The sequence below is a fragment of the Accipiter gentilis genome, chromosome 22 (genome assembly GCF_929443795.1).
Source record: "Accipiter gentilis chromosome 22, bAccGen1.1, whole genome shotgun sequence".
Lineage (NCBI taxonomy): Eukaryota > Metazoa > Chordata > Aves > Accipitriformes > Accipitridae > Astur > Astur gentilis.
In genome coordinates this window covers 3362185-3386314 of record NC_064901.1, presented here as the reverse complement: position 1 = coordinate 3386314, position 24130 = coordinate 3362185, and the positions used below count along the sequence as shown (strand labels likewise).

At 47.7% G+C, this 24130-nt stretch overlaps 1 protein-coding gene across 2 annotated transcripts in view; it reads left to right on the top strand.

Moving 5' to 3' along the window:
• The first annotated feature begins 985 nt into the window (after positions 1 to 985).
• The window catches only part of FLVCR2 (FLVCR heme transporter 2), a 44102-nt gene continuing 20957 nt past the window's right edge, over positions 986 to 24130 (top strand). The window contains exons 1-5 of one of the 2 annotated variants that reach the window (XM_049825459.1): positions 986 to 1522; positions 15313 to 15454; positions 16686 to 16826; positions 21593 to 21660; positions 22454 to 22557. In XM_049825459.1, the coding sequence (XP_049681416.1) occupies positions 986 to 1522; positions 15313 to 15454; positions 16686 to 16826; positions 21593 to 21660; positions 22454 to 22557 (992 nt within the window). The remainder of the gene's footprint in view (positions 1523 to 15312; positions 15455 to 16685; positions 16827 to 21592; positions 21661 to 22453; positions 22558 to 24130) is intronic. The other variant, XM_049825460.1, reaches the window with a different exon arrangement.

Genomic DNA, 24130 nt, shown 5'->3' with positions numbered 1-24130 from the left:
ATCCTAAAGACAGGTCATCGCTCCCATTTGTCCAAGTGAACTTTGAGCTGTGTGTTTAATGCTGGAAGAGAGCTGAACAACAGTAGCATGCAACCAAGTCCACGTTTTAAAGCTTGCGCTGAGTAACGTTTGTACAATTCGCGTAAGACGATGTTAATTAAATGAACTGTAGATCATAAGCGATCTCCAGGCAGGAATCTGTCGGAGTGGCGTGTTGCTAAAGGAATTGGAAAACAAGAGCTGACTCATTAACTGCGAGTTCCCCATGAGGATGAAAACAAACATCGCTTTTGGGTCTTTTCCTTCAGTCACATTGAGATGTTTTGACTTCACTGGATGTTTTCACTTCGTAGCGAGCCACGTCATGAAAAAAAGCATCGGGAGCCAACCCAAATGAACCCCCAAACCGCTTCATCCTCCAGGTGCCCAGCCTGGCATTTCTGGCTGGGTCAGGCACCGCCCGCCCGCCCGCCCGCGGCCTCCCCCCAGGACACAGTTCTGGGTCAGTCCACGTCCTGCTCGTCGCTTCGGTTCGTGCACTGACGACTGAAGTCTCTCCGGCACCGGGCCCTTCTTAAGGCGGGGCCGGGAAATGGCAGCCTGGTGGCGGCCGTGGGGAGGGCGTCGCGGCCACTCTGCTGTGGCGCAGGCAGCGCTTCTGCAGGGCCCGCTCCGCGGCTACCGCTCCACAGCCCCCTCGGCGGGCCCGCCCGCCCGCCGGCCGGCCGGCCGTGTCCCGTCCCCCCCCCCCCGCCGCGGGCAGCGAGACGCCCTTCCCGCCCCTGCGGCGGGGCGGGGCGGAGGGCGGGGCGGGGGCGGCGGCCCCTCCTCCCCGCGCGGCGGCAGCCAGTGAGATCGGCGGGGGCGGCCGGGTGGGGTTTCTCGGCCAGGTGGGTGCCGGCGGGGGGCGGAGCGGGGCCGGGCCGGGCCGGGCCGGGCCGGGCCGAGCCGAGCCGAGCCGGGCCGGGCGGTCCCCGCTGCCGGCATGGTGCAGCAGGAGCCTGCCGGGGCGCTGGGGCTGGCGGCGGCGGGGGAGGCCGCTGCCGCCGCCGCTGCTGCTGCTGCCGCCGCCGCCGCCGCCGAGGTGCGGCTGTCCCGGCGTCGCTGGGCCGTGGTGCTGCTCTTCAGCAGCTACTCCCTATGCAACGCCTTCCAGTGGATCCAGTACGGCAGCATCAACAACGTCTTCGTGCGCTTCTACGGCGTGAGCGCCTTCGCCATCGACTGGCTCTCCATGAGCTACATGGTCACCTACATCCCTCTGCTCTTCCCCGTCGCCTGGCTGCTGGACAAGAGGGGCCTGCGCCTCATCGCCCTGGCCGGCTCGGCCCTCAACGCCCTGGGCGCCTGGGTGAAGCTGGGCAGCCTGAAGCCGCACCTCTTCCCCATCACCGTCCTGGGGCAGGTCATCTGCTCCCTGGCCCAGGTCTTCATCCTGGGCATGCCCTCGCGCATCGCCTCTGTCTGGTTCGGCCCCCGTGAGGTCTCCACCGCCTGCTCCGTTGCTGTCTTTGGGAACCAGGTAATGGGCGGCTGTCCCCTGCCTGGCCGGGCAGGTGGGGTGGGCCGTCACCTGCCTGGCCAGGGACTGGGAGTGCTAAGGGGGCAAACCAGGGAGGGGGAAAAGATGCGCAGGGCCTGGAGGGCAGCAGCAGGGATAAGAGGCAGTTACGCGAAATTTCCCCCGGGAAATGCAGCTGGTACCTGGAGGGACACGGCTGGGGTTGGGCTGTGGGCCGGTGGTGGTGGCAAAGGCAGGTGGGACCCAAGTCTACAAAGTTGGAGACAGCGTGGGGGTTGGGGACAAGTCTGGCTTTGAGAGGTGTTTGGACTCGGGAGGCTTCTCCAGTGCCCTCCTACTCTCGCGTTTGCGAATCTCTAGTCCAGGGGTGTGATTCGGTAGAACCGTGGATGGGCTGGAGGGGACTGTGCAGTGCTGAGAGATGTGCTTTAGGCAGTGTCCTGCAAACCTCAGATCTGCAGTTGCATCTGGACTTGACATTGCAATATCTTCCTCCTGCTGACAACTAGATGGGACAAAGGAGATTAGCTGTATACTGAAGAGGGTACTTGCCACTGAGCCCTGGAGGAAAATTACTTTAGCACTTTTCACACCTCTTAAAAAGTAGGTACAGAGTTTCTACCAGCAGTTGCTTTGAAAAGAAACAAACCTTCCGTCAAGCTAGGGCGTCGAGGTAAGCTCCCTGAGCACTCTTGTAACAAGGTGGGTCAAGGAGGCCAGTGACTCACACTTCCTCAAGCTGTGACAGTCTTTTCTGATAGTCAGCTGGTGCTCAGAGGAGATAAGTTTTTCCACAGCTTTGGAAGGATCAGGGAAGTAGCTTCTTGACCCTTGCACCGGAACACTCACTCATCCCTGTTGCATGAAGCAGATAGGCCAATACTGACGCAACATGGCATAAGCGAAGTGAGTGTGGCTCTGCAACACTGACACCAAGAAGAGGGAATTGGAACCTGGCATTAGCTACTAGGCTGGACCTGTGTCCCTTGCTTTGAGATCCAATGTACTCTGCTACACGTGACTCTCTACACCACCCTGGGCCATCTTTGATTCAGCCTGTGGGTGGCTGCTATTCAGATTTGAATGGTTTGCAATTCAGCTGGTTTCTAATGCATGGTTCTTCCTCACAGGTAACTTTGTGTGCTGTGAGCTTGAGGTCTCCTTTCCCCACATTCCTGGGTTTCTGTATTTATTTAGATACTCCTGAGGCAAAAAGAGTGAATGCTCAGAGATGGTATTTGGGGAACTGAAGTTTGTGGAAGAGCGCTAGGGAATTAAGGAGACTCTGGAAAGAGAAAACATACTTATCTTTCTCTGAGTGAATCTAAGCTTTCCTCTTTGCTCTTATCACCCAGGCTAGTGGGCTGGTTTTTATGTGTTTTACGTGAATCTTCAGAGTGGAAGGCATTTAACTTGGCATGAGCACTCTGCTGATTTAGGAGTAAATAAGTAACTGAGCATTTTGCTGTCAGACTTTTTTTAATTATTCAGGTGGAGTTACTCAACAATGTGCATAACAGATCCAAACAGTGTGGGTTTCAGCCTATGCTATGTGTGTGGCATCCTCATCGTCCTAAATGGAGGGGGTTAGTGTAACGGTTGTGAAAAGCAAACTTTGGCTATGCTTTTGGAGCTCCACACTGCTCTGGAGATTGAACTGACATGGCAATGAGACCTCAGTTCAGTACATAGCCTTTGCTTTGTAAGCCCAGACTTTCCTTTTAGAGAATGGGAGAAGTCAGAAATGGCAATGACTAAAGGCAGGGCGTACTCCGTAGGAAGGACCTATTAATTCCCTTAGTCAAGGGTCCTGAGGTGCATAATCACAGTGAATGAAAAGTAGCTATTTTGTTTACTGGTGATGGTGGGCAGGGGGAAGAAATAAAGGCATCCTTTTTTCCTGGCTCTGCAGTTAAAGACTGTGTGTTAGGGAGTGTTAGCAAAGGGTATAATACAGTGGGTTTGTAATTGCAGTATGCCAGCATGGCAAATTATTCCCTATGCTCATTCCTCTACAAAACTGTATGGTTTTCCTTTCCTTGCCACGTCACTTAGTTACAGATCCTCAAGGTGGAAAACTCTGTCATGACTTGTTAGCACGACTATTATTATTGAATGCTAAACACTGATGTCCCTCTCCATCAAGAATTGCAACCAACTACATGGAGGAGTGCAGCAGTGTCACTGCTGCTTTTTTTGATATACCTGCCCTCTTTCTACTCCTACCGTCTTGGCCTTAGACAGCACTTAAGCAGCGCTGTCCTGAGGAGAGCCCTGCCTGCTGCTTCATTGAGGTCTGCCGGGGTGATGTCTGCTCAGGATGCTGCTGCTGCTTGCTGAGTGGTGGTAACCTTCAGTTTCAAAGTTAGCCCTGAAAAGTAAATCATTAAATCAGTCAGACTGGGTATTAAATATCTTTTAAAAAACAAACAAAGAAACCCTAGTAGAGTATCAGATTCTCCTCACTTGTTTCTGATCACGTGTTGGCTGTGGTATCTGAAGTGCAAAGAAGGGTTAGATTGAGCACTCTTGAATCAATGCTGGAGAGCTTCCAGAAGAGTGTGGACACCTGCGGAGGAGGTGATCACATTCCCTTATTTACCCACTGCTGGTTTTCATGACTTTTTTTACTTTTCCCCATTTTAACAGGGAGATGCATAGGTTTTTCCATTCTTTTTCCCTGTCCCTGCAAATGCATGTATGGGGAGGTGTAGAATGGTGTTTATTTGCATGTTGGATACTTTGGCATTAAAATATTAGTGTTATTAAAATACTATTAGCATACCATTGCTAAGGAAGCAGAAGTGTTTTGCAGAGTTCACTAATGTCCTTCAGATCTGTTTGAATATTGGGAGGAATTTGTCTGACATGCTTCTGAAATACAGCCATCAGGAGTAGCGTGCCTGCTACGTCATCAGCAGTGTCACTTTTGGAGGAGCTTGGTGCTGGATATCTACGCGAAGTCCCATGGACAAGAGGTGGGTGGGAGAGAGTGGCTTGTGTAAGGCTGTGCTGGTTGCATTTTGGTGTATTGATTCATCAGCCTGTTCCCTATTTGGGGCCGTGGTTCAGACCCGACAGGTTACAGCAAACGGGCTTCTGATTTCTATGTCGGAAGGAGACCGTCCTCTCATTCTTTCTGGTGACAGGACCACAGCAGGAAGAAATGCTCTCCTGAGACACTAGCATTTGCAGGTGTATGTGCTTTCTGGAGCAGCAGGCCTTGCCTCTTCCTTTAACATACTTGCTCTGCTGTCTTTTGGGGATGAGGAAACATGGTGCTGTGGCATGACAGAACTAACACAGTGGTGGGGATGTTTAGGTAATGAGTTAAATTCTCACGGCTTTGTGAGATTTATAAGCTGGAGCGTGGTGGCCAGGTACCAGCTCTCTGCTTCAGCTGCCATGGCGTGTGCTGGATTGCTGTGCTTGGGCCACGCCTCTTCAGGCATGTTGGTTTTAGGCATATCTCTTACTGCTGTATCTTCCTGTTGTCACTTGATGGGCAAGGCACATGGGCAGTACGCGGATAATTGTGTAACTGTGTTGCATAGGGGCAATGAAAGAACATTTGTGTTTGTGACTTTGTATTGCTTTGCCACAAATATTGTCACTTTTTTTTTGATTGAAATAGACCTTGTTCCTGGCTCTTGCCATTCTGATGAAAAGAAAAAAGCAGCTGATGGGCTTGAGAGTAAGGATGCGGGCTCGTTAGACAGTGGTTTCTGCTGTAATTTTGCCGCCTCATTTTTTAGAAGGGGTTGGTAAAAGGTGTTGATGCGGTTTGGGAGAAAAGAAAAATTCAGCTTTGCATTAATCTCTGCCTCTGGGGAAAAATGATGCAGCACCTTGCTAATCTTCAGGTGGGGTCTGTCCTTGTGCTGATGTACCTGGCATGTGACTTCAAAGATTTAGGGCTTCTGTAACAGAAATGGCCTGAGGCAGAGCTTTTAGGTGCTATCTGCAGACTGCTGGGAGTGCCAGTCTAGCAGTGATTAGGTGATGGCTTTTGAAGTGGACAAACTGGATGATAAGCTGTGAATGAAATTCAGGCAAATGCTTGCTCTCTCTCCTGGTAGGTCCTTTCTTCTTGTTCTGAATTGGGGGAAAGAGTCTGCATGGGGTAGTGGGTGGGTGGGTGTTGCCAAACAATTGGGTCTACAACATCTGAATGGCCATTGCTTTTGTGCTGGTGAGCCTGCAGCACTGTTTGTGCTGAGCATGTGCTGCTGTTTGATGCTGTTTGATGCAGAACTCTGTTCTGTACCTTTTGCCCTTCAGGGAAGGCAGCATCTGAAAGTCTAAGTGTTGTGAAAATGGAGCCCATCCTGTGGAATTCCTGTCTTCAGGTGGACTTCTAGATCTCTCTGGCTGTTCTGTCCCTACTGGAGGCTCCCCATCTCTTCAGATGAGATTTGATCCCTGTTAGAAATAGGGGCAGGTGGTGGTCTCCCTCACATCCCTCTGTAGCGTGGCCCTGTATCTCCCAGGGTTTTAGCTATTAGAATAGAGAAGATTTTAGCAAGGAACCAAGAGGACCTGGTAGTCACAGTGGTTAATGGTTGACATTCTCCAGCCCTGGCTCCTTTCTCCCCCGGTAAAAAAGGGCAGGGTGGATCAGAGCACTTGGATCACAAGGAGTGCAATGTGGCCAACTCTTCAAGGCCCTGGATGTGGCTCAGTGTGGGAGGGCGTGCTGACCAAATAGCAATGTGGCTTTCCCAGGAATGCCTAAGTTTCTATAAATGGACACTACAGCCTGAAATGAACTTTTTCTACCCATTTCATCTGGTGGTCCCTTCCCAGCCATGCACCAAAGGCAGCTGACCCTTCTCCCTTGCAGAAGCGGTTGGCTTTTGGGTTATCATCTGTGGAAGCTGCATGGGAGTTAAATGAATGACTGCAGTGTTTTTGCTGGGAGGGGCTGCCCTATGGCACCCTCAGCACTTGCCCTGCAGGATCCCCCAGGGCTGGCTATGTTAGGTGGCTGTAGTAGGTCCTTGACCAAAGTATTATATCCTGACTGCAGATTCCAGCAGCTGCTGAGATAGCTGTCAGAGCTGAAACCCCTCTTCAGCTTTACTCTCTCTTACCTACTGCTGTTTTGCTGTGTTGTGTTTCTTTCCCATTAAACTGGGGGAAGGTGCATTCAAGGCTGGGAGGCCCTGAATGACTTGCATAGAGAAGTAGACTTCATCATACAGCATTGCATCATATTAAGCAGTATCAGATGATGCCACAGAAGCAGAAGTGTGATGAGGAAGGGTATTTGCTTTGCTTCCAGAAGAGCTTTGGTTGTGCAAGTGCAGTCTGAAAAAATACATTGTCTCTCTCATCAGTGGGAGAGTAAAAAAGAGCCTAAGCCCTATCTTATCTTGTCACAAGGCCTGATTACAGTTTTTCCTTTTACAACTTGCATCCTTTCTGCTTCTTAAAACACTGCAAGGAAGGTGACTAAGCTGTGGTTTGCAAATGTTCACATATGTTGACTTCCTGACTATCTGGATTTCAACAGACTCCTTTAGTTTTGCTGTCAGTGGTATGGAAGAAGCATATTCGGGACAGCAATCCAGACAAAAGTATACTGGGTAGGAACTGGCAGCTTCTGATTTACACAGCTCTTCAGTTGGGTATTTTCAATTCTACTGTAGCTTTTGTATAGAAAGGCAGCTGGGACCTGCGCTGATAGTAAAGGACTGGGAAGCCAATGTGCAGTAGGAGTCACAGGGTGTGAGAAGGGGGTGGCTGTCTGCTCTCTGCAGATTGCGATACATGAACTGTAGGGTCAGAAAGTTTAGCTGCTCCTGTGAAACGTCATGGTGATAGCGTGGGAGGCACCTGTAGTTAGAAAAGGAGGGGGCACCGCAAGGCAGAGCTTTGACACACAAACAAAAGTAGAGGAAGAGGCTGCATTGTCCTGGGTTTTGTAAAGGTACCTCCTCAAAGTGGTTCCCTGGGTGAATGGAGATGCGGGTCTGATGCCTTTAGTTATGTTGGCAGAACTGTTGGAGAGGCTTCTGATATGGGTCCTGTGTGTATTGAGCTTGGTTCAAAGTTCCCCTCTCATACGAGTAAAAGCGATGTAGTGAGAAGGAGAGCCTTTCTGTTCCCCTTCATAAGGGCTTTCCTACTGCAACAAGAGGCACATTGTTCAGATCCAGCAAACTGCAACTTCCCCCTCCTCTCACCTGTCAGATGTGTCCTTTTGCCACTACCAGTTACGTTCGGCATCTTTGCACTGATTTGCACTACTAGTGTGGGACACATGACATCCTGATCTAGTCTCATCTGTTACTAAACAGCACGGATGTTGCTGTACTTGGCTTGTGTGTTTTGTCTGTAAGATTTTTGGAGAGACAATCTGTTGTTGTGGTTGTTATCGGAGGTGGAAGTTTCTAGAAGAACAACAGTTGCTGTGTGCAGGCTTGCTTTGTTGACTTTGTACCAAGAACCTTGGCTTCCTTGGTGATAATATTGTTGGGTCAGTTATCATTCACTTGGGAAATCTCACAAGATTTGTTTTAAGTTCTCAGTACCTGAAGCCACTTGTATTAGAATGAAGTATAATTTTTAAAAAAAACCCAACAAACCAAATCCAGAAACCCAAAACCATTTCTACTGTTGCGTCTGGGGAAGAACATCTTGAAAATGTGAAGCCCTACAGGCTTAAACATATGTGTCAGAAAAGAGGTAAATTAGTGTGTACTGCAGGACTGACTTGTTAAAACAATTGAAGTATGAGTCATTTTATTCCAAAGCCTGGTAGTCCTTCTGGTTTTCTAGAGGATTCCTCATCTCCATGTTCCTTGGTTAATGTAGATGTTAAGCGTTAGAGGTAGTGCTGTGCATTGCAAGTAAATGATTCAAGACTGGTACTGCATATCCCCAGCAGTTACACGGATCTTTCCTGCTCCCCTGCTTTTGGAGGCAGTGGAGGACGCTCCGTTAGAAATGGAGGGGTGGTCCTGGAGGGAACTGGGTTGTTGTGACCCTCAGAAGGTTTCTGGCAGTGGCATTGTGTGGGTGACTCAGTGTAGGTCTGCCAGGAGGGAAGTCTCTGGCACAGATGAAGTGTTTGTTTTATTCATGCTTTAAAACATTGCATTTGATAGAGTTTCACAAACATCTCTCAATGAGAGGTCTGCAGTGGGTAGCTAGATTCTCCTATTTCTGTTCTCCAGGCTGATCTGAGGTGTGGGTGAAAGATCGATGCCCAGATCAAAATGAGTGTGGGCCCTGTTAAAAGTCACTTGTCTGGGAGTGGAAAGGTAGAGTAGCTTGAGTGGTGTGTTGACAAATGCAATGAGCTCTCTTTGCTGAGAGCAGGTGAAGGCCTTGATTTTTTTATTTTGTTTTGTTTTGGTTTGTTTCCCAAAAGCCTTTCCTTTGGAAAGGTACAATGCCTCAGAACAGAGGATCATCTGGCCTAGGTCAGGCCAAATTTGTAAGGCAGCCCCAGGCCAGTCAGTGGTAAGTGCTAAGGGAAAGACAGTAAAAAAAGGAATATATCCTCCTAACTCTCCAAAATCTTGGCTTGGGAACTTGCTGAGATTGTATTGAAATCATAATGTCTGAAAAACCTGTTGTATTGGTGTTTATCAACATGTAAACTTCAATCTTTTGATTGATTGTTACAGTTTCTGCCCATTTGGCCAAACCATCAGGCTGCTGGCCCTGGGGTTTTCTGGGACTCCTGCCTGTGCCAGGCCTCTTAAAAATTCACATAGCTTTTCCCTTCCTCCATTCCTGATTTGAGGATTTGGTAACAGAGCAGAGTTAGAAGTTTGGTGTGTTTGTGTGCAAGTAGTGTGGGTTTTCTGTTGACTTGTTCTTTTGAACTCCTGGATGAATACCATGTGGTCCTGACACCTCATAGAAGAAATTAGTTGAAGTAAATTCATTAAGGTCTTCCACTGATAATGCCTTAGGTTTTTGCCATGTGAAAAGGTTCTGTTGATGTGGAGACCTCCCATAAATATTATTTTGTGAACACTGGTGCAAGACTTCATTTAGCTCTCCCTCTTTCTCAAATGTTCTTGTTCCACAGTGATCATCTTTTGGTCCTACAGACTTTCTGGTGGGCTTCCTGATTTTGCTGTGTTTGAAGAGTTTTGACTTGGTTTGTAAAGTTGTTCCAGAGTCTTTTTTTGGCCTACTTATGGTCTTTAGCTTGGTCTAGTTTGCTGTCCTGTCCTTTGCTTGAAAGAGTAATGTCCAGTTTTTGCATTGGGTGGTGGTTGGTTATTTTGGTTTGGTGTGTTGTTGTTGTTGTTTTTTTTGTTTTTTTTTTTTTTTTTTTTTTTTTTTGTTTTTTTTTGTTTTTTTTTTTTTTTTTTTAACTTACTTAACTGTGGTTCCTTTATTCTGTTCTAAAATATTTTGCTAATATTCTCTAGGCTTACACTGAGCCTCTGATGTGATGTCTTTACACAGTCTTCGTGCCACTTGCAAGCATTTAATTTCTTGGCTTTTCTTTTTAATTTCCTTTTAACAAGCTTCTTTCCTTTTAGGCATCTTTTGCAAGTTAAATATTTTCATAGTGCTTTGGAGGGTGGGTTTTATTTTGTTGCTGCTGCAAGGAAGCTGAATTTGAGTGCAGTGCAGAACCATTCTGTAATATTGATTGTGGTCACACTGTGCTGCTCTAGGTCTAAATCACAAATTGTGCTGCCTCTTATAGGTTCTCCTTAGAAAAGAGTATTTATGGAATCAAAAAATGCAGTCTCTGCATCATCCCTGACATGACACTTATTTAGTCTGCAAGGGCATTGTCAAAATTTCTCACTGTTGTATTTTTTCTGCCTTTGCAGCATCTCTCTCTTTCTGTCTTTTAACACTTTAATTGACCTTCTGGGTTTGGTGGTCTCTTGTGTCAATGTTTGTGCTTACTTACGGAATTTTATAGGGCTTCTTTATTCCTGTTGCTGACTCTTAAGTTTTCTTTAAGGTGGAGACCTACTCCTCCATCAATCATTCAAATTTTATGCTGATACTGCACTGATTAACTTCCTTCAGCAGACTTAGTATACAGACAGCTAAACTTAAATTAGACATCCCATTTTCCATTTCAGGACTTCAGGTACATTTATACCATCTTATTAGCCATCGGCTCTTGGTTTTATTGCCTGTTCTTGTATACACTTGAATCTTGAATATGATGTTGTTGTTGGGACTGGTCAACTGGTCAAAAGGGGAATCTTCTATCCTTTACCAGTCTTTAAAGAATAAGTCATCTGAACAGTGCACTCTGCTGTAGTTGTTGACTTACCTCATATTCTCTCTAAAAATTACCCCAAAGCCTTCTTAAATAAGGTGCCAGCAGCATGGTTCCTGAGCAGAGATTCTCAGAAATCAGGACAGTGTTGTGTATTTTGGGTGTGAATGATGTGCCAAATTTTGGGAATTAGAGCCTATCTATATAAGTCTTGGAGACCTTTCTGCCTGCACAAAGGTTGGAGATACTAATTTGTATGCTGGTGAGAGGGACTACACTACGAACCCTAATGACTGATGGTCTCTGTAAGGAGGGTAGCACAGACTGTTGCAGAACCAACCTTGTTTTTAAATTGCTTTATTTTCCCATCCCTGATGTAAGAGGTGTGGAGGAGGGAGAAAAGTTATTTTTCACTTGCTAAGGCATCTTTAAATTTTCCGGTTAACTGGTTACAGTGTTGTCTGTTGGGCTGATGGTGGTGTGGGCACTGGCTTGCTGAGAACCAGGCTAAAAATCTCCTTGTGAAAGGTCAAGTATGTGCTGTATAGTACTCATTGAGTTGTTGAGAGCTTGTCTTTGTTGCTAAAAATTTTATGAATAAGCCAGGGTCTGTAAGTATCCTCCAGGAAATCTTCAGTTTTAGTGGAGTCAAGGGGCCTCATCTTCATAGGAATAGTACCATCAGTTGCTCTGAAGTAGCAATAGGAGCTACATTTTATATGTTTGCTGGGAGTTTGTTTCCTCTTCTACCACCTAGTCCTTTGCAAAGGTTTAACAAACTCCTAATGAATAGAAGTGGTTCCTTTTTTGGGAGCAGAAAAGAAGACAAAACATCCATCTACATTTAGAAAAATTGTTTAGGTCTTCTGAAAAGACAACAGCAGTGTCCAAGAAAGCTGAATAAGTCTGTGTCCCATTGGGTAAGTGATGAGTATAGGACTTCCTAGTAAAGTATTTCTGAACAATTTGCAAAACAGATTCTCAATACTCTCTCTGCTAGGTACATCAGATAGATCCTTTTTCTGGAAGGAGAAGCTAGAGGGAGACCTGAAAAGAGTGAATCTTGACTGTGGGCCTGGAGAAACTTGTGTCAGAGGTCAGAATAAAGCATGGATCTCTCCTCCTTTCCTGTTCTTGTTTTGCTATGGTTCAGCGGCTCGTGATTGCAGCTCATTCAGTAGCACATGATTGCAGAGAGTGGGAAGCCAAGAAGCACCTAGGGCAGGAATCCAGCCCAGTTCTTCCAAGAATGAAATGGTGATAAGACAAAGGATCAATTTCCAGGCAGGTGCTTACAGACCTTATTTGGTAAAGGGTGGAGGGGCACACATGAGACCTGATATATAAGAGCTAGCAGGACTCTTCCCTCAAATGGAAAGGCGCAATGTTGAGAGTCTTTTCCTTGAAGCTTGAACCCTTGGGAATGCTAAGGAGTGAAGCCCAGTGTGGCTGTGTCCTGGGCTGCGCAGGCACGCCAGAGCCACAGGCCTGCACTTTGGTCACAAGCAAGGCAAAATAAATGTGCTGCAGAGACAAACAGGCTTCTGCCCTCTAGGAGCGATCTCTGAGCATCTGTTTGGTGCAGTTGCCTTTTCTGTGCACTCTTCTGTGCAGCTGCAGGCTTGTTTCCCTTGTGCAGAAAAGGGGGAGGTGTGCAATTTAATAAAGATCAGAGGTTGAAGCCTCTAAGCCAGCTGATAGTTGTGCTCGCTGTTAGTCAGTGAGTCTCAGGGGTCAGCGGGCAGTGCAGAGGAGGAGAGCAGACCTGACTCGCTGTGACGAGAGGCTGGGGATAGGCCATGGCTGAACAAAGTTGAGCTCTGGCAAGTTTAGTCCTGTGTCAGAGATTGCCTGTGCTGGGTGGGTGTTAGGAACGTTTAACCTTCCTAATGGTCTCTTAATTTTCCTCCTAAACTCTTTCAGTCCTTGACTTGCTATCTGGGACAGCACAATTTGTGTCTGTCTTCAGTCCTTTTGACCAACACCCGAATGTTCTCATTCCTGACAGTGCCCTGAAGCAGTGGGGCACACCTGTAATCTCTTGGTGACTCATCCCACCAGCTCCCTGTGATGTCCCAGCACCAAGAAATGAAGTCTGGCACAGATGCCTGTTGCTGATCCTGACCCAGGCTATTCGAGGTCCCAGTGGAGTGCATTGTTTGACACAGCAGAAATTTGGCCAGACATGGTTGAAAGTTACTTGTTTGTAAGCTAAATAGGGTGTCTGAACCTAGCAGATAGCTCTGTTTGAAACATAAGCATTCTTCCTGTCTCAAAAATCCCCCAGCTGGATGGAGGAGGAGGGAGTTTGTAGAGAGTTTTCTGGGGCTGGATGGCGCAAGCTGATTTTTATCCCAACTACCAGATATAGCACTTGAAGTGTATTTGTTCTGTGATCTTGATCCTGGCCCATGAGTGGGTCTTCCAAAATGAGTTCATCAGCATCCCAGAAACATGGAGATGTGACAGAGAAAGCATGCAGAAAGCACAAGGAGTTTTTGCAAGAAGGCAGCCCAGGCAATGTGTCTGAGCTAATGCCTGGGTTACAGGGCTCCTGGGTTGTTCTGCTCTGTATGCTGTCATGCTTGGATGTGGTTTATGAGCAGCATAGTCCTTGCCTTTCTTAGTCCTTGCTTTCCATACTTAGACTCTTTCTAGGGACTATGAAGACATTGAGCACTGCAGAATCCTTCTGTAGGGCAGCAGTTGGCTAGTGGTGCTGTCTTCCTGCTGTTCATTCATCACTAAGGCATAAAACACTATCCTCTCCAGCCCATTATCCTGGGACAACGGGTCATGGTGATGCTAATTGATTCCTATTGATCCATTGTTTCCTATAAGGAAACAGTAAATGCAACGGGCTTAATCTGACTGTATCCTCATCTCCGTGTTTTGCATACTCCTGCCTCTTAGTGTGATGAGAGCAGTGGCTCTATAGAGGCTGTATTGGTGTAGCATAAATAACCACTGGGGGTGGGATTTTTTTTATGCTGCTAGTCTGTATTGGTTCAGCTAGCACTGTTCTGGTACTGTTAGCACTTTTCTGTCTCCAGGCAAAATGGTACATGCCTGCAAAAGAGATTGGAAATCTCTGTTTCAAGCAAGGATGAGAGCTGCGTGGCCACCTGGCATGTCTCTTTCTTGGGTGCTTTCTCACTCCTTCCATCTACTGGAGGCTCTTGTGTGTTCCTTGTCACTGTCCACAACAGCAAACACAGGCTTAAATCAGGAAATAGCAAAAATGAGGGTGTTGCTAAACAAAACATTGCTTTTGCCCCAAATGGGTGGGTGTGCAGAGCCTTGAGAGAGCAAGCAAGAGCTGAACTTGAGCATGGCTCTTTTTCTGATGTCTGAGAGGGCTGCAGGTACTGGGAAGGGCCAGGGGAACAGGTAAACACACAGTGCTTGGGAACCAAATGGTGACTGAAATGCAGCCACAAACAGTGAAACACAAAGGGGGGGGGGGGGGAAGTGGCTTTCGTAGGCTCCTCTTGTGTTTAGAGTGCTCATGAATGTGCTGAGTGCACTTTGGTTCCCACTTCATGAAAAGAAGAGTGTGCTCCTAAGCACCAAAGCAGTTATTTCTTCTCTTCTCTCTCCCATTTGAGGGTGGCACTGAAGGTCTGTGCCACTTTCAGTCCCACTTACCAGTTTGGCAAAGCCTGTGCTGCTACAGCTCCTTGTTGCTGTCCTGGAGAAATAGCTGTGGAGTTAAAAGCCCTGATATTCTCACTAAAATATGTGCTGCCACTGCAGGAGCTCGTCAGCTGGACATGTGGGGCTCTTGGCACAGTAGAGGCCAGCGATGCAGGGGCTGCTTCTTGCAGCCCTTCATAGCCAAGCATTTTATCCAGGGGCAGTTGTCAAGCCCCATCACACAACCTCAATGTTTAGGATATGTGCTGTCAGCACTTCCTCCACTCTCAACCTTGATGTTTTTCTAGGTTCTCCTAGCAGTCATAGGGTGAGTCTTGTCTTGGGAGGGGTCTCAATAGGAAACAGTGTCATAAAGTGGCTGAGCCAGATTAATATCTCGCTCATTAGGAGTGGGGAGGTTTCTGTCTCGGCCCTTGCACTTGCCTGGCTGGAAAATAAATTGGTTCAACTCATTAACCCAGCAAAGAATTGTGGTGGGTTTTGACAATTTGTTTTCTGCCATTTTTAATGAGCAAGATTGGATTACCAGGTGATCAGGCCAGCACCGGAGCAGGTGCAAGATGAGGAGTGGGATGTGCGCATGGACAGGAACATACATGCATGGGGGAGGACAAGGGAAGCAAGACCTCCACTTAGATGGAGGCAGGTGTTTATTCTGCTCAATTCTATTGTAACACCTTGCCTTGAATATCCTGACAGTGTGAGTGCAATGGGGGGACCTTTCTTATGGTCTAATTGCAATGGGTAGCTGGCTTTTATCTCTTAATTGTTGGGTGGTAAAGAAGATTTTCACCTTGGTTGTGAAATTGGATTAGGCTCAGTTAGCCCTTACGGAGCATCAGGGGGCTTAGCTGTGGGGTGGTGGCAGTGTTGGGGTTCCATGTCACACCTCTGCATGTTCCCTCTCTCTCCTGCTTAGCTTGGCATTGCTGTGGGCTTTCTGGTCCCTCCAGTTCTGGTTCCCAATGTGGAGGATGTGGAGAAGCTGGCCTACCATATCAGCATCATGTTCTTCGCAACTGCAGGCGTGGCAACAGCCCTATTCATCCTGGTTGTCATAGGTAAGGAAGTGGGAGTGTACACAGGTGGGACTGAGAAGATCAGCCTCTGTCTGTGAGGGGCCTTTGTGCTAGGAAATGGGCCGGGGAGGTTATCTGGGGATGTGTCCTAGCACACAGCTGACAGGGTCATGCAATACCATATTGTGCTGCTTCAAGCCCTTGATGAACAGCACGTGTAGAGGGGTGTACAAGAGGTTGTGAGTGAGCCTGCCAAATTGTTCATTTCATTCTTTGATCACCTGCGTAATAAAACCCTGGCATGAGTAAGTCCTTTAAAAGCCAACAGAAATCTTCTAAGGTTCACAGTCATCTTACCTGCAAACAGGGTGCTGGGCCTTGGATTATGTCTTGGACCTGACTACCTCTTAAGCGTAGGGAGAAAGAGGCAGGCTATATGGCATCACAGGAACAAGGTGTTCCCAGGAAAAAAAAAGGTAACCAGTTATGAGTGGAGAGAAGGAAGCATTAAGGACAGTAGCAGGACACCAGAGGTGCAATTTGCCTGCTTAACATGTGAAGTGGAAGCTCACTGGAGAGCAGAGCTTGTCTGCTGAACTCCATGTAATTTTTTTTTTATAGTCTCCTCTTGCCAGCTTGTTCATGTTGCCTGGTGGCTGAATCACATGTAGACTTTAAAGAATCTGGGGCAGGGAATAGACAAGGTACAAAAATGGCTGTCTAGCACCTGGTACAGCAGTATCACTTGCGACCAGGATTTCTGGATGCTACTTTAATGCTAGTTAGGGACAGCAGATGGCTTGGCCAGCCTAAGAAGTGCTGGGACTGAAATAAAACCTGGCATAGGTCATTGCTCCCTAGGCACTGGGCACTGCAGGGCTCCAGGCCACTTTTGCCAGCTGGCTTTTCCCATTCCACTTTTGCATTTGTAACTCCATGCAACACTTTCACAGCTGGCTGGCCACCCTCCTGGAGACAAAGCCATTATTAGTTCTGAGAACTCTTTTGTTGCTGCCAGACACCGCCTACACAAAAAGCTAATTGACGGCAAGGTGTTTTCCCAGTGGCAGGCGTTATTGTTGGAGAAACCCTCTTCATTCCTGGTCCTGGATAAGTTCATGCATGGAGATCAAAGCTTAAGGACAATGGTGTGTTTTGTACACTTGGTTTTACTAGCCCCTCTGCTGTCCCTCAAATGGCTCTACCCACAGTGTGTGCTCAGGCTCCCTGATTGCACCATTTACAAACAGGTGTATTTTGTATCTGGTTTCAGTCTTTAAGGACAAGCCCCCATACCCTCCGAGCCGAGCTCAGGCCTTGATCCGGTCAAGACCAACAGAGGAGTATTCCTACGTGCAATCAATCCTCTGTCTGCTCCGCAATGGCAACTTTTTGCTGCTTATGGTCACTTACGGTAAGGTCTGGCCTTTCCTCTCTGCAGTTATCACTGCTAGACATGCTTAGCTCCTCCTTCCCTCTCCGTGCTCTGCTGGGGCAGTAACAGGCCTGAGTTTTTCTAGGAGAGCATAAGGATAGCTGTGCTGCCACAGACCAGGACTCCTTCTAGCCCAGTAATCTCCAGCAGTGGTTACAAGCAAATGCCTAGGGAAGAACAAAAGCAAGGGAAGCACACAGAGGATAATATGCCTCCACTACTGTTCTCCCAGTCTTGGACTGTTTTCTGTTCAGGGGATTTCCTTATGCTGTTGTCTTTTTTTCTAGTCAGTTAGTTACCTGCAATGAACTAATCTAAGTGCTTACCTAAGAAATACATGGAGCTGTGTCTGAGTGCAAGTCGCAGCACTGAGTGAAAAGTAATTTCCCAAGCAAGGGTATGGCTGCCAGACATCCCAGTGGCGGTCATGTGGAGCATGTAGATGTACAGGCTGTGTCACTTCCTTGGCAGTCCCTATGAAGCAAATGGAAGGAGGGTTTGGAGAACATCTTATTTTGCCATCTGTCCTTGCACACTGGGTTTGCTGCTTGCTTCTCTTTAGCAGTCTTGGTCTGTTTCTCTGAGGGCAGTGTGATGTATTGAATCTGTTCCTGATGCTGAATTGTCATATGGAAAATTATTTTCCTCTTTAGCAGAAAGGCCATTGCGGTCTATGCCTGGCAGCATAATAGGATATACTGTAGCCAGCTAGTTGGCAGGGAGTTCTGTCCTCACTTCCTACCAGCTTGCTGTGGAAGCTCTCAAGGAGGAAAGTTAAATAGTGCTGGAAGTTCTGCAGTTCTGCCAGCAGCTGTACCTAAAGGACCTGGTGGATGAGTAGCCAGGTTGGAGAGAGTGAGATGGTGGCTTTGTACCTGCTGAGGGTGCTAAGAGTCTTTGAAGTTGTTGAAATCTCTTCTCCCTTCTCAGTCCAGTAGTCTTCTAGAAATGCCCCTCCTGGATCACCCTTAAGCTCTGCTGGTTTTTATTGCAGCTGCTAGGTTTTTTTGTTTGGTTGGGGTTTTTTTTGTTTGTTTTGGGTTTTTTTTTGTTTTTTATGGTACATGATGTTCTCTCAGAAAGTGGAGACAGAAAAAACTGTCAGGCAGACTGTGTCTAAAAGTTGGATTATATTATCTGCTCAGTTTGCACTTACCCTTCCGGGAAAAGAAAGTGGAAAGCATTTGTTCTAATACGAGTGAACAAGTTGTAGAGGAGAGAGGAGGGCTCTCAGTACGAAGAGCATGTTTGGAATCTGACCTGCCTGGGATAATTCCCTTCTGGCAGTCATAAACAATGTGGAAAGGCTGTTCAGAGGCTCATAATTATGTCTCTCTTCCTACTGGTCTGTGCATTTATTCTGTTTCTCTTTGTGTCAGCCTCATGTCAATCTCCAGCTTGACTTGAGATAGTGACTGTTACTCAGAGAGGGAACTATGCAGTGAAACTTTTTTTTTTTTAACTAGTCTGGCTTTAAAATGGGGACACTTTTTCCTATTCAAGTCAAAAGTTTTGTTGGCCAAGATTTAAGACATCTGTAGCCACATGAGTGCAACAGAGTCATCCTCCTTAGCTAACACAAAGATAACCTGCAGTCTCTCTTAGCTTTTTTTATTAGCATAGTGTGTGTCAGGGGAGAGAGGGGGAAACCTGCTGCTTGTTCATCTCCCCTGGCTGTAGAAAGAATGGGGGCCCTTACATGATGCCAGGTCAGAACAGGTCTGTAGACCTTTAAGGTCTTGATATTACCAGCAACTGCCAACTCTTTTCCTGTGCTAAGACTTGCAGTGCTGCAAACATTGGTGGCACTGTGGCTATGGTTTTCAGGCAAACCCTCAGACAGCCTTTTCTCAAAGGCTGCTGACATTGCTTCTGTAAAGCTGAGGCATAACATGGAGTGGGCATTAAGAAACTCTTGAGTTTATTGGGTTGGGCTCTGCACTGGCAAGCATGTTGCTACTGGGAGGCAGTAGGCAGGAAAAGGGCAGGAAAGCCTGGGAAACGCTGGGAGTGATGAGACAACCCCAAAGAATCAGCATTTGCAAAGGTGATGGAGCAGTGCAATCTGCATAAGGAACCATTGGCCTGGAGGATGACAAGGGTGAAGAAGAGGGAGACCAATAGTCTGGCATGTAGGCAATAGGCTGCTTAGCTATAGAAGACTTCAGTCTAGTCTGAGGCTTAATAAGGGCTCCTTTTAGAGCTGTAGGCAATAAACTTCCCTTTTCTGGCCTCTGTAAAATAGATGAGACACGGTGACATCTCAAGGATGTTCTTCTACAGTATGTTACAAGCAAACCATGGTAACTAGCTAATGAATCAGGTGGGGCTGGACCTTCAGATGTCCTGCTCCCAGCTACTAGTTCTGTTTTTCCTTATCTCTGTGGGCAAATGGGCACTGCCCCATTGGAAACAGCCCTTGCCTGTTTTATTGGCATTCAAACAGCTGTAATTCACCGAGAAACTTTGCTGAGCAACTGTGACATGTGAAATGCCTACAACTTTTGCCAGCCCTCTCAAATGCAAATTCAGCACATTGTCTTGATTCTTAGAATATTTTACCTGACTCTGGTGCCAAGTGTTGCTGCCAACTCTGCCTTGCTTTCTGCCCAGCTTGGGCGCAGGGGCCCTTCTCTCTCTTGGAAATCACATGCATCATAGAGCTGCTGTGAAGCTGGTCTAGTGACAGCATCAGCTACCAGAGCAGCATCTGGCTGTCCCCGCAAGGCTGTTGTCCTCTTGGCTGGGTGAGAGTAGGGGTACACAGATGACTGGTCTATGCTTATGCCCAGCTTTGAAGTGAAGCAGTAGTGGGCAGAGGGACGGTGGTGATCTGCTACACTCCCCCATGTCCTGGCACTGCAGTTTGTGTTGTCTCCTAGTGAGCAGGGTGCTCCAGAGGTGGAGATAGGATGAAGCTGAATGAGGCTCTTGTGGGCTGTTCTGCCATAGCCAAGTGTTGCAAAAAGATGGCTTTCAAGGGCACCTCCTTGCTGTGGGATCCTCAATTGTTCTCCCCCTGCTCTGGCTGCTGGTTCTGCTGGAGTTTCTAGCCTTTCCGAGTAACTCTTCGAAAGGATTGGGTGGATTCCTCCTGCTTAAAGAGCAAGTCACTCAGCTTACTAGCCTCTACTGTAACCTTTTGACATGTGCTTTTGGAGCAGGGAGTGTTCACAGGCAATTGGCTTATTTGGGATCATCTGCATAAGATTCTTCCATCTGTTCTCTGTGCCATGAAGCTGTGGAGTGAGCTCTGGTTAATGGTGTCAGAGATGGCATGTGAAGCAATTGTGATGTCCCCTCCAGCTGCCAATCTTGTGGCTCCTCAGAGTGCTTCCCGAGCTGTGTAGGGCAATGGGTGTCCAGTGTCTGAGTGGAGGAGTGGGCTAGGTGCAGGATCACCAAGGACTTCAGGGTTAGGGGAGCTCAGGGTTTTGTTTCCTTTGTCAAAGCTCTTCCTGCTAGACTGCACTTCTGTATCATGTATTGTGATATTTCTGCTTTTAGCTGAAAGAGGACAAGTAGGAAGTAGGAACTCGACATGTATCTGTTCTGTCAGGATTTCAGGCATCTGTGCCAATTTTTAAACCTGTGCCTCCTTATGAAGCCTATAGATGTGTGAGCTGCAGTGGTGAAATCTGTGTCTCTATCCCTTCCCCCATAAGGATCATTGAAGCCTTGAAGAGAAACTAACTGCAAATGTAAATGACTTTCTGAGAAGAAAGTTGTGCTGACTGTTACAGACCTCATCCACCTGGAGGAGGTTTCTCAGTATTGCCCAAGGTGAGAGTGTAGCCGTTGTGGTACTGCTGGTCCAGCACCCATCTGGATGTTCTTGTCTACTGTAAGCAAAGCTCTTGGTTTTTGTGCCCTTTGGGAAGGCGTTTAATTCAACCAGAGCTGCCTGTAAGCTGGAGCAGTGTCTGAATGGGGCTTGACCAGTACCACCCCAACGGTTTCCATTCTCACCTTGGGTGATACTGAGAAACCTTCACCAGGTGGCTGATGCCTCTAACAGTTAATCTAACTTCCCTTTCAGAAAGACAATTACTTTCACAGTTGGGTTTTTTTTTTTTTTTTTCAGGCTTCAGTGATATCTTTTAAAATGCAAGACTCTCCCATGCAGACACACACACCAGGTGCCTGGGGGAAGTGCTGTCTGTGCTTCACCACTGGCTCTGCTCCTACTTGCCTTCTGGTATTTCTTGGCTTGGAGAGGGTGTTTTTTACTGGCTCTCAGCAGGGAGGGTGCTATCAGGCTCTTCTCTAGAAGGAAACCACACAGGTCAATGGCACTGGTGTTAATAGAATCCCAGGTCCTTGTTAAAGGTGTGATGCTGAGGCAGGTGCTTTTCTAGTATTTTACCTTGGCTGGGGGGAGGAGAAAACTTCAATGCTAAAGGTGGATCTGGCTGTGAGGGAGGGCTAAGACCCTATGAAGGACTTGCAAGACCTTTCAGTACCAGAAATATGCACAGCCCTTCCTTTAGCTGCTCAGGTAAGAACCATCCTGAAACTGCAGGGTGCTTCCTCCTGCAGGCTGAGATCTGGCTGTCCTTCGTCTGCATTTCTTTGAGTAACCTGTGTCTAGCCAGTCTGGCTGGCTCTCCTGAGACTGGCAGCCTTGTTATGGATTGCTGCTCCCAAAGATCTCTCTCTCTCTCTCTTTCTGCATTTCTACCCTTTCACTACCCAGCAGGAGAGTAGCAGTCTCTGAATGTGCTGCATTTTTATCCCCCTCTCAGGTCTGAATACAGGTTGCTTCTACGCCCTGTCCACTCTGCTGAACCGCATGGTGATCCATCACTACCCAGTAAGTGCATCCAACCGTCATGGCCCTCTGATGCTTGCTGTTGTCCAGAGCTGGCTGCCAAAGGAGAGTCTGTAAGAAATGCAATGCCACAGCACTTTTGGCTGGCTCTGGCACGAGGTGGCTGGCTGGCAAGAGAGCAATGATTCTTTTAGTTCTTTACACCACCTTGTGCAAAAGCTGGTGAGCTCTAGCGAAGACAGCTCCTTTACACCCTAAATGGCAGCATTTTCTTCTGAGAAATTCTTCCAGCAATAGCCTCCACCCTGTTCCTGACAGTGATTTCTACTGGGACATCTGTACTAGGAGGCCGCCCACACTCATGCTCTGGTGGCAGAAGGTTGGGGTGCCTCAGTAGCTGAGCTACTGTAGAGCTTACTACTGGGGCTGCATGCCAGAGGGCTCCCTTCTGTGCTGCCTTATAGTGGGTCCCAATATTTCCTGGTCGATCTGGCCCAAATCCTAATACCAGACATCAGGCTTCACAGGGTTTATGCTGACTCCTCTGCACATGTCTGTTCACGCTCCCAGTGCTCACCTTTTTCTCTGGTCTGGTTCAGAGAGAAGTGCCAAACCACTTTTCTTCATGGGCCAGAATAGGGCACTGCATTGGCTCATAGTGGGCCCAAAAGTGTTCTTGCAAAGGCTAGTTCTGGTTAGTGTGTTACCAGCAGAAGACATGTATGGGACACTAACTTTGGTGTCTCTTCCTCTTGGTGTTCTCTGCACTTTGCTTCTTGTTGGGTATGATTTGGCTCCTGCATTTGTGTGAGTGTGTGTGTGTGTCTCGCCACAGGGGGAGGAGGTGAATGCTGGCAGGATTGGACTCACCATTATACTGTCGGGGATGGTTGGGGCTCTGATCTCCGGCATCTGGTTGGACAGAACCAAAACCTACAAGTAAGTCCCTTGTTTGCCTCTGCGCCCCTAGTGACTGTGCTCTTCCCCCATACTGTGCAAGGAGCAACCCTGTGCAGTTGGAACTTGGCAGTCCAGGGACTCAATCATTGGGAAGGTTTTAGGTAAAAAATATGGTTCTTTAAAATCCAGATAGTCTAAAGTGAAGTTTGGAACTGTGTGTTAGTCTGCATTGGGCCCATACAAGGTCTGGTTCTAGTGGTCCCTAGGGAGGCACAGGGAGAGGATGAGATGGCCCAGCAGCTGCTTTGTCAGGGATGAGAGAGTTCTTGGCACACAGAGAATCAAGACTGTACCAAACCATTTCTCAGCCCTTACAAACCAGCTTCTGTGAATCTTTGTCAGACTTAATGAAAGGCGCATTGAATCCAGTGCCCAGAGGCATTGTGTGAGGGCGCGTTGCTGTATTTAAGGCAGACATAAGGGGTATTGGGATTGTGGGTAGACGATTTTGGGTTTGCTCCCTGGTGGTTGGGAAGGCAGATCTGGCCAGCATACCTTGCCGTCTGCAAAGGGACAGCTAAGAGTCTTCAGGTGTCCTGCAGCTCCCAGTCCTCAGGAACTCAGATCTCCCTGACAGACCTCTGTAGGGTGTCCTGGGGGATGGAGAGTGCCTCTCCTGTTTTATGTTGGGGTCTGTGTAATCAACTTTTAAGTTTCCTTGCTGGCTTTGAGAACTGTGCTACAACCTGTTGTCTGAGCAGGTTGGGTGAGAGGGGGCTTTACTGGTGATGTGCTTGTGATGAGCTGAAGGTAACTTTGGAGTTCTTTTCCTTGCAGCAGCTTTTCACCAGGGGGAGTCCCACTGCCATTATCCTACCTGGCATCTTGGGCTAGAAAAGCACATTCTCATTGTGGGCAGCTTAGGTGAATCTGGCTAGCTGTGGGCTTGCATCTTCTGAAGTGGCCTCTGGCCCTAGCTGTCAAGTACAGGGATCAAAAATGGAGAGGAAATGGGCTTCTCTAACAAGAAAGAATGGTAGCTGAGGACTCCTGGGGGTGCTGGGAAAGAGGAGCAGATGTCTAATATAGAGACTAGCAGGTTGCTTCTTGCTGTTTCTAGATCATTGTGTGCCACTGAGTAGTTCTCATTTGGCAGCCCTGGGAAATAGCAACATAGCTGTTATGAACTGCACTAGCTAACTCTGCAATGTAACTTGTGTCTCTTTCCAGCCGCAAGCTAGTGGTAAGGTAGCCTCAACTGGCACTGCTAGGGCCAATGGTCTTTCCGATTCTCCCTCAGTGGAGCTAGGTTGCAGTACAAAGGCTTTGTGGCTCACCAGGCAGAGCTGGGACTTGAAATTTGGCAGAATGGGAGAGGGGGGGGGGGGGGGAAAAAAAATTCCTGGATTTGTTTCACTGCCCCTGCTTGCTTGGAGTGACCACAGAGGTGAGCAGAGCTGGCTGAGAGTGCAGAAAAATAGGGCTATACCACCCATGGAATTTATCCTACAGATCCCAGGGACTATCTGGGGATAGATTTAGCCTTTGGTGAGGAAAAGCACTGCTAAGAATTTGCTCTCCATTGCAGCTCACAAAGCGGATTTCTGTGGAA